This window comes from Ovis canadensis, chromosome 21 (genome assembly GCF_042477335.2).
Source record: "Ovis canadensis isolate MfBH-ARS-UI-01 breed Bighorn chromosome 21, ARS-UI_OviCan_v2, whole genome shotgun sequence".
NCBI lineage: Eukaryota > Metazoa > Chordata > Mammalia > Artiodactyla > Bovidae > Ovis > Ovis canadensis.
In genome coordinates this window covers 57,961,080-57,973,410 of record NC_091265.1, presented here as the reverse complement: position 1 = coordinate 57,973,410, position 12,331 = coordinate 57,961,080, and the positions used below count along the sequence as shown (strand labels likewise).

At 39.3% G+C, this 12,331-nt stretch overlaps 1 protein-coding gene and 1 pseudogene across 6 annotated transcripts in view; both read right to left on the bottom strand.

Annotated features, from left to right (window-relative positions):
• Positions 1-5,161: 5,161 nt before the first annotated feature.
• LOC138426966 (solute carrier family 22 member 10-like) overlaps positions 5,162-12,331 on the bottom strand; it is a 34,115-nt gene continuing 26,945 nt past the window's right edge. For 2 of the 6 annotated variants that reach the window (XM_069566018.1, XM_069566020.1), the window contains 2 exons: positions 10,989-11,064; positions 5,162-6,240 (listed from right to left, as the gene is read on the bottom strand). In XM_069566018.1, coding sequence (XP_069422119.1) covers positions 11,010-11,064 — 55 coding nt within the window. In that variant the 3' untranslated portion in view covers positions 5,162-6,240; positions 10,989-11,009. Of the gene's footprint in view, positions 6,241-6,439; positions 6,904-8,299; positions 11,065-12,331 lie in introns of those variants that run through there. The other 4 variants (XR_011251850.1, XR_011251851.1, XM_069566017.1 and 1 more) reach the window with 2 other exon arrangements.
• On the bottom strand, positions 5,959-6,308 carry LOC138426967 (transmembrane protein 216 pseudogene; annotated as a pseudogene).

Sequence of the window (12,331 nt, the reverse complement as noted above, 5' to 3'; positions counted from 1 at the left end):
GCAGGTCTCTGTGATCCCTTATAGAATTAGGAAAACAGAAGTTAATCTTCTAAAGGGTTGCTGACATTGGAAGAAAAAGAAAAATAACACTGATGTTTATGATCAAACAGGCTTTATCACTTTTCTGGAGGTCTGGTTAATGTATAATGCAGAAGCACATTGCACTATGGTTTGCAAATATTTTCCCATCTGTACTATGTAACATTACTTAGCAGTAAACAGGAATACAGTAGTGATACAAAGAAAAGCAGGCATGACTTTCATATACACTATACTGAGCAAAAGCCAAATGCAAAAAAAAAAAAATTAGTCTGTAATTATATTTATGTGATGTTCCAGAGTAAGAAAAAATAATACCTACTGAAATATATAGTGGAGGAGAGAGGAGGTCTAGGGGACAATTCTGACTAACAAATGAACACAAAAGGTCTTTCTAGGCTGATGGAATTAATCTGCCTGTTTATAGAATTGTGGCTGATACTGATATATGAATTTATCCAAATACACTGAATTTTTTGTCTACTCCATACAGTCCTGAACGCGCCCTATCTCATCAAATACATTGAATTTTGAACTTAGAATTCATATATGTGACCATGTGTGAATTTTATCTAATAAAGAAACCATGAACAATAACAAAGTGATGTGTATGAAAGTAATTACTACAAACATCTAGAGGGTGGTTTCTAATAAAATATTATTCTGGAGGGACAAATATGTGTCTTCTTAGTTACTATTGTGTTGCAGTTTGCAACTTTGATAGTAGTTAATAGCTGTTTTTTAATAATAATTTAAATAAATAAATATATATATACACACACACTCGTTTTATATACTTTTCTTTGAAGATACCGAAGGACAGGGAAGCCTGACATGCTGCAGGCCATGGGGTTGCAAAAAGGCTATAAAAAGTTAGATAAGGTTAGAGAGGTAAAGAGACAGAGGAGGCTAGATCTAATATTGAAGGTAAGAGTGTTGACTTTCATTCTGCATGAGATGGAAGCCACAAGAGATATTTGAGCTGAGATCTGGCATCACATGAAGAATTTTAAAAGACTTCACTGAAAAATTATGTGTGAATTGCTACTGCTACTGCTAAGTCGCTTCAGTCGTGTCCGACTCTGTGTGACCCCATAGACGGCAGCCCACCAGGCTAAGCCGTCCCTGGGATTCTCCAGGCAAGAACACTGGAGTGGGCTGCCATTTCCTTCTCCAATGCATGAGAGAGAAAAGTGAAAGTGAAGTAGCTCAGTTGTGTCCGACTCTTAGCAACACCATGGACTGCAGCCTACCAGGCTCCTCCATCCATGGATTTTCCAGGCAAGAGTACTGGAGTGGGGTGCCATTGCCTTCATGTGAATTGGAGAAGGGAGAATAGTCCAGATGAGAAATGAGAGTGAATTAGACTTGGTAAGTAATAGTGCAGGTCATTAAGGGCAGTCAGATTTTGAATGCCACTTGAAGAAGGTGGCTCAGACAGTAAAGAATCTGCCTGGAAGGTGGGAGACCCAGGCTTGATTCCTAGGTTGGGAAGATACCCTGGAGAAGGGAATGGCAACTCACTCCAGCTTTTTTGCCTGGAGAATCCCATGGACAGAGTAGCTGGGTGGGCTACGGTCCACGGGGTCACAAAAGAATCAGACATGACTGAACAACAAACACACAAACATTTGGATGTGAAAATACAGAAAACATTAGGATTTTAAGAAGTTTGGTGGGGCCAAACGTATTATGTGTATGTGTGTGTGCGCAGTAGCTCAGTCGTGTCCTCTCTTTGCAAACCCATGGACTGTAGCTTGCCAGTCTCCTCTGTCCATGGAATTCTCCAGACAAGAATACTGGAATGGTTTCCATTTCCTTCTTCAGGGGATCTTCCAGGGGAGGGAGTCAAAAGGGGTGGCCTTACAGATGTCTCCTGCCACCTGCTGACCCCCAGGCATTATGAGACTTTACACTGGGCTTCCAGGGAAGGGAGGGCTGGAACTTGGCTCAACCAGAAACCAGACCAGACCAGAACAGAATCAGAATTTGAGTTCTCTGCCAACTGAAGGTGATCAGGCTCTGACCTTCATCTCAGGCTGAGGCCCTTTGACCAGACTTCTGGGTCCAGGACCGGGGCACCAGAAAAAATGGTAGGATAGGAAAGATTAAGAAAATGAAAGAGAGAAGGAAGGAGAGAAAGACCAATAAAGCCTTTTTCCTTACCCAATCGGGGCACTCTGGGGAGTCATCTGCATTAGAAGGAGACCAAGGACAAGAGGATCCCAGTTGCGTCCACTGGGCCTGGTCTATTGGCAGGCAAGCCCATTGTTGAGTATCCCAAGTGGTTAGGATGTCAGTTGCAGCAAAGAAGTGTCCCCATCTGAGTCACCATTTGTTGTAGGAAGGGGAACTCCTTTTCCAGGGCCCAAAAGTAGGCTCTTATATAACACTTGGAAGTGAATTGTCTAAGGAGACACACAAACTGACCAAGCAAGAGGCTTTATTGGGAAGGGGCACTGGGGGGAGAGTGGTATGATAAGGGAACCCAGGAGAACTGCTCTATGGAATGCATTGTGTGCGTGTGTGTTAGTTGCTTAGTCATGTCCAGCTCTTTGGGACCCCATGGACTATATCCCACCAGGCTCTTCTGTCCATGGAATTCCCAGGCAAGAATACTAGAGTGGGTTGCCATTTCCTGCTCCAGGGGAATTTCCTGACCCAGGGATCGAACCCAGATCTCCTGCATTGCAGGAAGATTCTTTTCCATCTGAGCTATAGGGAAGTCCTCCTGCGACTGAATAATTGAATGTATTATAGGAATGGTTAAAAATATAAATAGATGAGAAGAAAATGAGAAAGAACTTTTTTCTGTGAAAGAAATCAGAGAATAAGGCAGTACCTGAAGAAGAAAGTGGGTTCATCAGAAGTTTATTCTGTTTTCTGTTTAAGTTGGAATAACTCACTCCTTGTTTGTACATCAGGAGCCTGATAATTCTTAGATAAAGCTTATCTCATGCTACAGAATTCTTCTATGTCCTGTATTTCCTTGTCTCACTGAAGGTTGGGGCAGATCTGGTTCCACTGATTTAGTAGAATATGTCTTTAGGATGAAGGTAGCATCTTTCTGGGGCATCTTTCTTGGGAAGACTTTTGAGAAGGCCTCAATTTTCAGAACAGTCTTGCCTAGTAGAAATATCTCACATGGCCTAGGTGCAGTCTGTCTCCAGTAAGCAAACATGGATATGAACTCTGGTTTGGCCCCTTTATACTGTTGAAGGCTTTCAGTGAGATCAAATCAATGAAGTGAGCTGTAGCATATCAATGAAAAGGTCCTTTTGCTTGTGTGGTAATGTACTTTGATACTTTCCTCTCTATCTTTTTGTATCAACTGTCAGATTTTCCTTTCTTGTTAACATAATTCTTGCATAAAACATTTTCTAGTTTGGACAGTTTATTTTAACCTGATAACAACTAACTTCAATTGCATGCAAAAGCTCTATGAATTTACTTGCCACAAACACACAGGGCATGTGATATTGGTGTCAGAATTTACATTTTCTTATTCTATATTTATAAAAAAATTTATGGTCATGAATTTTTAATGCTTTTGTGTTTAACTTTTATGATGAGGCTAAAAGGTAATTTACATACCACCATCCCAGTGTTATATTATTATTTGTCTTTGCATTTACCTTTACCAGTGAGACTTGTCCTTTCTTATGTTTTTGTGTTGCTGCTTAGCATTATTTCTTTGCAACTTAAAGAGCTACCCGAACTTCTCTGAAACGATTATGTCGAATTCTTTGTCAGGCAGTTCATAGATATCCATTTCTTTAGGGTCAGTTCCTGGAGCTGTATTTTGTTTCTTTGGTTGTATCATATTTCTCCAAGTCTTCATGATCCTTGTAACCTTGCATTTTTGAAGAAGCAGTCACCCCTTCCAGGCATTACAGACTGGCTTTGGCAGGGAAAGTTCTACACCAGTCACATTGGCCAGAAACTCTGGACAGGCCAGTTGTCGGGGACCCTGGGTGGGCTGCCTGGTGAGGTCCACGGGCAGAGCCTAATGTCGGAATCCACAGACAGGCTTTCTCTTTCTTTCTGCTGTGAAAGAACTTTTAGGCTAAAGGGATTTTTCTCAGCGCTGCTTGTGTTTTGTTGACAGGAATGACAGGAGGAAAGTGAAGCTTTTCTATTTACCCTTTGAAATGAGTCTTTTCTCATTTCTGTGCTGCACCAGGCTGATGAAACCTCTTGCCTGGATTCCGGGTGCCTCAAAAAGGAACTTTCATCCACGGGCAGTTGTTAAATTGGTGTTTCCATGGAACAGTAAGGCTGGGACATCCCCTTCTGCCATCTTTCTGATGCTGATCTTTTTTATCATTTGGGCTTTCATACGATGTTTAAGAAACCATTGACTAACCAAAACCATGAATATGTAATCTTATACTTTCTTCTGAAAATTCACAGTTTTAGTTCTTATATTCAAGTCCAGGATTCATTTTGAAACTTGTTTGTTTATGGTCATGTCTGACTCTTTGTGACTCCATGTACTATAGCCCACCAAGCTCCTCTGTCCGTGGGATTTTCCAGGCAAGAATACTGGAGTGGGTAGCCATTCCCTTCTCCAGGAGGTCTTCCTGACCCAGGAATCGAATCCCAGTCTCCCACACTGCAGGCAGATTCTTTACCATTTGAGCCACCCAGAAAGCCCCACAGTATACAATAGAGGTCCTAAAACTTTATGTGTATGTATATCTTTTTTTCCAAGCATTATCTATGAAGACTGCCTTTCTCCCACTGATTTTTCTGGTCTCCTTCGTTAAAAATCAATTGGCCATAGCTTTAGGGTTTATTTCTGTTCTCTCAATTTTATTCCTTTATGTCAAATTCTGTTCTAATGCCTGAATCACACTGTACTATAGCTTTGCACTAATCTTTGAAAGTGAAAAGTGAAAGTCCTCTGAGTTTCTCTTTTCCAATATTGTTTTGGCTAATCTGTGTCTTTGAATCCATATTAATATTAATAACAAAGATATTACAAATTGACAATTAATGATAGAATTGACAATTAAAGTCAATTTCTGCCCCAAAAAGTCAGTTGAGATTTGGATGGAAATTGTGTTGAAGCTATAGATTAACTTGAGAAGCATTGCCTTATTGACAACACTAAGCCTTCTTTTTTATTTTATTTTTTAATTTAAATTTATTTATTTTAATTGGAGGCTAATTACTTTACAATACTGTATTGATTTTGCCATACATCAACATGAATCCACCACGGGTAGTATGAGGAGGGGGGTGGTATCAGGATTGGGAATACTAAGCCTTCTAGAGCTATCTTTCCATTTATATATTAGAGATCTTTATTTTCTCAGAACACTATTTTTTTGGTTTATAGTTGACAATTCTTACACTCCTATTAATTTGTTAACAAAAAGTACATATTATAAAACAATGTTTGTTTCATGATGAGACTAGAAAACTAACACTATGAGTCACTTAAAAAGTTCTGGAGCTCAGTCTGAGAAATGGGATGAGCAGCTTTTGTATCACTCTGGAAGCACACCCTCCTGAGGCATCCTATGCTCCTGCAGGACATGTGGGGCACAGCACACACGGGGAGCGTGTGGCTCAGGTCCTGCTGGAAGCCCAGGGAGCCTGCACGGCCCACCCAAGATGCTCTGGCCACAATGATCAAAGAGAAAAACCTGAGGTCAGAAGGGAATTGGTTCCTAGAGGGGCCAGGAAGGCCCCTCCCTATTCTGGAATGTAGAAGAGTCTCCCGGGCTGATGGTCCTGGTTGAGAAGATGGTGCCCAGTGGCCTTATGCTGGATTTGTTCCCCAGGTGTCTGTGCCAAGGAAAAGCTGCAACTTTTTCCAATATGGTCTGCCTCTTCTCACTGGTGAGGCTGAAGTACCAGAAGTATGTGTGGTCTCAGCCTGTGAGGGCTGCTGGCTGAAATTTTTGTACTTTATGTCCTTTCCATACTGGAGGAAGTGGCCAGGGTTAGCACCTCAAGCCGCAGCTCTGAGCTACAGAAGAAGAGCAAGATGCCGTTCATGATGGCTTCCAGGCGGATCACAGAGGTCTGCAGCAGCAGATAATAGGAGGCCACCATGGTGGACAGGAAGGTCAAGATTAACAGCAAGTGGCATCTTCCATTGGCAGAAACTTCCCTTTGCACCAAAAAGTAGTCAAATCTCTTCAGTTCCAAGACACAGGAAGAGCATCATCACATCCAGTACTAGATTGGCTGTTGGATATGGAGCAGGAGATCTTTATACAGCACTACAGAGTTCTAGCAGGAAATAGGTAGCATAATACCATCCATTCAGAAAGGACAGGATTTCCAGGAGGGTGGAGGACAATCATTTACCTCCAAAATCTCACCTCATGGTACCATCTTCAGACTTCCTCTATTTTTTCTGTGTATTTTATTCTCTGTGATACTCTTTTTTTAATATAAATGCATTTATTTTAATTTGAGGTTAATTACTTTACAATATTGTATTGGTTTTGCCATACATCAACATGAATCTGCCACAGGTATACACGTGTTCCCCATCCCAACCCCCCTCCCTCCTCCCTCCCTCTACCATCCCTCTGGGTCATCTCAGTGCACCAGCCCCAAGCATCCAGTATCATGCATCGAACCTGAACTGGCAATTCATTTCATATATGATATTATACATGTTTCAATGCCATTCTCCCAAATCATCCCACCCTCTCCCTCTCCCACAGAGTCCAAAAGACTGTTCTATACATCTGTGTCTCTTTTGCTGTCTCGCATACAGGGTTATTGTTACCACCCTCTTTTAAATAGATTTTTATAAGATTTATTTTTGGAGTGTCTATTGCTAGTGTGGCTCAGATGGTGAATAATCTGTCTGCAATGTGGGAGGCATGGGTTTGATCCCTGGATTGGGAAGATCCCTTGGAGGACGGCATGGCAACCCACTCCAGCATTCTTGCCTGGAGAATCCCCATGGACAGAGGAGCCTGGCAGGCTACAGTCTATGGAGTGACAAAGAGTTGGACATGACTGAGCAACTAAGCACAACACACACATTGCTAGTGTAGAGAAATACAACTGAGTTTTACAATTTATTTAGTATTCTGCAAAGTTGGTAAACTCATTTGTTATTTCTGATGGATATTTAGTGGATCCTTGGGAATTTCTACATATAAAATTATGTCATCTACAGATAAAGACAGTTGTATTTTTTATTTTCCTATATATATATATATATATCTTTTATTTATTTTCCTTCTCTTAGTTACCCTCACTAAAACTTTGAATACTTTGTTGAATATACATGGTGATAGTTGACATCATTATATTTTTCCTGAATTTATGGTGAAGAAATCAGTCTTTCAGCATTTAGGATAAAAATTTCTGTAGGTTCTTTATATTTGCTCTTTACTAGGGGATATAGTTGATACACTCCATAATTGTACATCTTGTGGAGATTGTACATATGCATACACTTACAATACCATCACTACACTAAGGAACTATATACTAACTCCAGAAATTCCCTTCTGTTCTTTTGTAATCTTTTTAAATGAACATAACATAAGATCCATCCCTTTAACATATTATAAAATGCACAATACAATGTTGCCAACTAACTCAATAACTAACTATATATAGCCTTATTCATCTTGAATAAAAAACTTTATACTCATTGGAAAATAATTTTCAACTTGTCTTATCCCTTCAGCTCCTGACAGCTACCTTTCATTGTACTCTCTTCTTTTATGAATTTGACTGTTTTAAAACCTTGTATAAGTGGAATTATGCTGTATTTGTCCTTCAGTAATCAGATTATTTCAGGTATCATAATGTCTATATGCTTATACACGTCCCAATGGCAGGATTTACTTCTTTGTTATGCACAAATAATATTGCATCTTAAGCAAGACTTAAACACAGACTTGGGACTCTAAAAATCTTCAAAAGAAAAAGATAGGGAAAATTTTCTTTGACATTAGTGTTGGCAATGATTTCTAGGATTTGGCATGAACATCGCAGGCAACAAGACCAAAAATGGAAAAGTGGGACATCAAGCTCGAAAACTTCTAAAAAGCAAATGAAATAATCAACAAAATGAAAAGGTATACATGCTCTTTGTTAGGGTGAAGTCCCCTTCCATTGCTCATTTCTCATCTATTTTCTAAAAGATTTGTGAAGGATTCACGTTAATTCCTTTGAAATGTTTGTTAGAGCTCACCAGTGAAGCTAAATGAGCTTGAGCTTGAGTTTTAAAATTACTAACTCAAGATCTTTAACCTTTACAGTCTTATTTAGATTTTCTATTTCTTTTTCATGTCAGTTTTGGTAAATTTTGTCTTTCTAGGAATTTGTTCATTTCGTGAAAGATATCTGTTTCTTCCTTCCAATGAATAGTCCTTCCAATCAGTCCTGAGTATTTATTGGAAGGATTGATGCTGAAGCTGAAACTCCAATGTTTTGGTCACCTGATGCAAAGAACTGACTCACTGGAAAATACCCTGATGCTGGGAAAGATTGAAGGCAGGAGGAGAAGGGGACGACAGAGGATGAGATGGTTAGATGGCATCACCAACCTCAATGGACATGAGTTTGAGTAAACTCTGGGAGTTGGTGATGGACAGGGAGGCCTGGTGTGCTGCAGTCCATGGGGTCGCAAAGAGTCGGACATGACTGAGAGACTGAACTGAACTGATTCCACTATTGTTATTAGTTTGTACTGATTGTGATTTCTGTCATTTCATTCATCTAAAAATTATTGTTTCACATACTCCTCACACATTTTTTTTTCGTTTGAGGCACCTATATGAACCCTTGGTTAATTTAACACTGAGCAGTTAGTTTCTGATATTTACCTTAGTGCAGGCTGGCATATGCTAGTTTTTGTGTAGTAACCTCCAAGTTTTGCCTCATGTAAGCATTACAGTCTTAAAAATGAATGTACTTTGCAGAAGATCAAGCATATTTGTGACTTGTGCTGAACCCCTATGGGGCTACCTAGAAGGGTCACTGTAATGAAATTTGAGCTCTCAAGAAATTACTATCAGTTCATTCATCCTGAAATTCATTTATTCAGTAAGCGTTTCTTTTGTTAACTTTGCACGCAGTATTGTAGTAAATAACAACAATTAAATAGCAATAATGGCTTTCAAAAATTGTGTAAGGCACAAACAAATACTTTTCCTTATTAAAAAAAGAAATTTTAAAGGCAAAAATAAAAAAAAATAGGATAAGGGAAGTGACCAGGAAGCAGAGAAACACATACAGTTGGTAACAAGACAGAGAAAGAAAATGAAGAGGGAGAAATTGTGAAACCATGCTCCATAGGATTAATGGAAGCTGGCACTTAACAGAACTCTTTGAACATGTCTTACAGAGTAGCAGAAAAGGGAACAGTTTCTTAGAAAACCCTCTACTTGTAACCTGCCTTTACTAGTTAAGCCTACTTTAGTTATTTTTTCCCCTTGTCTCTACAAACCCTCCCAGCTTCGTGAACCATATGTAATTTATCATCAGACTTCTAACCGCATGCTTCTGATGTATGAATCACCATAGTAATGGGGACTTAAGTTGTTTTCCAAAAATTTGGAATCAGCTCCTATCCAATACCCACCTGGCTTCCCAGGTGACGCTAGCAGTAAAGAATCCACCTACTAATGCAGGAAACTAAGGAGACTCGAGAGTTCGATCCCTGGGTCGGGAAGATCCCCTGGAGGAAGGCATGGCAACCCACTCTAGTATTCTTGCCTGGAGAATCCGATGGATAGAGGAGCCTGGAAGGCTGCAGTCCATAGAGTCACACAGAGTTGGAAATGACTGAAGTGACTTGGGCATGCCCTGCCCAATATGCCTGCCCCATAACTAGTTGAGCCCACTGACCCTAAACATGGGCCTGCAGAGAAATGAATTACCTCACATTTTCCCAGCCTCCAATCACCTTTCCAAACGCCTGAGACCACTCCTCCTCTTTGTATCATAAATATCTCAGGTCTCTGGCCTTTGGGGATGCAGAGCTGAGATTTGTTTTGCTGTGTCCTCACTTAGCTGCCTCACAAATAACACTTTCTCTGTGGCAAACCTCAGTGACTCGGTGTTTGACTTGTCCTGCAGTGGGCAAACCTAGATGGATTACAAATTTGATGAGCAAGCCAGGAGATATGTCTAGACAGCCCTTTCATCCACGGTTCTTTGGCCCCTTGCCAGTATTGATAGCCTATGGGTGAATCCAAGAAGCTGCCTGGTACACACTGCCCAAGATTTCCCCCAGACCCAAAAAGATCAATGTTTTCAAGTAACTTAGGCATATCCCAAACAGCTCAGTGCTTTTAGGAATAAAAAAGTTATCTAACATCCCAGAAGTTGAGTCACAATGCTTGGTATCCATCAAGCATTACCAGGTAAGGAAAGTTATAGGAAAATAGGATACATGATGATGATAGAAACTATAAGTGAACAAAAAAGATAAACTGAATAGTCTTACATCTGTTACATAAAATAAACTTACAGTTAAACATCCTCCCACAAAGAAAACTACGGGTATCTTCACTGGAAATTTTACCAGTTATTTAAGAAGGACATATAACCCATTTTACCCAAACTCCTTCAGAAGTAGAAGAGAAAAAAATGTTTTCTAACATTCATTCTATGTGGGCACCATTGTTCTGATCATGGAATTATATTCCAAGAAATTATGTTTGTGTTTGGGTGTATGCTTAGTTGCTCAGCTGTGTCTGACTCTGTGACTCCATGGATGGTAGCCCACCAGGCTCCTCTGTCTATGGGATTTCTCAGGCAAGAATACTGGAGTGGGTAGCCACCCCTTTCTCCAGGGGAACTTCCCAACCCAGGGATTGGACCCATGTCTCCCGTTTAATTGCAAATTAATGACATGATTGTAAATGGGATTCATTTTACAGTATATTTTCTTGTTAGTATGTAAAGATAAAGGTAAACTCCCGTTTTTTCCTTCATGTTTTTATTTTCCTCACCAGTCATCTCATGAAATCCACTTAAAATTTTGTCACTTTTATGTAGAAATCTTTTGCTTCTCTTGAGACTCTTTTGCTGGAAAAACAAAACAGAAGCAAATCAACCAACCAATTAGCAAATAGAAACAAACATTAAAAAACAGAAAAAAAAATGTTTGGATGCCCTCCCTGCACAAGTACAAACTGATCCTCTAACCATCAGCTTCTTATAATCCAGTAAAATCCATGAGAGATTGACACTGATGCTGCAAAAGCTGTTGACAAGAAAGCAAATTTGAAGGATGCTACTCCCATTTGTCTCTTTAGATCTCTGGCCTATGACATCTTTGGAAAGTCAAGAGGCAAATGGGAAATGTTAACCCCATTTGTTATGCATTGAAATGTGTCCCTTCAAAAATTCATATGTTATTTAAAAAGTTGTGTTAATAAAGGAAAGTTTCTTAAAAAATGCATGTGTTGAATCATTACATTGTATACCTTTTAAAAATCCTATTGTACATCCTAAATAATTTTAATTTGTCAATTATACCTCAATAAAGCTGGAAATAAAAAAATTCATATATCCAATCTTAACTCTCAGTATCTAAGAATGTGACATTATCATATTTGGAAGCATGGTTCTTGCAGTTATAATTAATGAAGATGAGATCATCCTGGAGTAGGTCATGTCTCTAAACCAATTTGACTGGTGTCATTATACAAAGAGGATATTTGGACATAGAGGCATACCAGGGAGATGCCATATGAAGATTGAAGTTACGCTGCCACAAGCCAAGGAACTACCAGAAGCCAGGAGAGACCTGAATCAGACCCTTTCCTAGAGCCTTCAGAAGGGGTGTGGCCCTACCAACAACTTGAGCTTGGACTTCCAAGCTCCCAAACTGTGAGAAAATACATTTCTGTTGTGTGATTCACTCAGTTTGTGGAACTAATTAAGTTCCACATAGAAGCCCAATGTCGCAAAGATACCATATTTCTCACATTAAAATACATCTACTAGTTTCTTTTTCCTCCTATCCTTGAAGTGTAGTGACAAAATTTGCCTGAATCTTACAGGCTCATAAACAAGATTAATTTCTCTATTACCATTTCTTTTTTTTTTTGCTATAATATGATTTATTTGTTTTAAACTATAATAAATACCAACAATTTCATACCAAGAAAAAAGTGTAAATAATCATTGTAATAGCATAATTTCTACAGCTTGTTCCATTTTTAACAATGATTAATTTTTCTCTCAAAGTTTTTGAATCTCTCTTGCTCAGAGAAAGTGATCTTATCTAGTTAGTTGAAATGCCTTAACTCAAATTAGGAAAATTGTTTTATAAAACAAAAAATCCAAA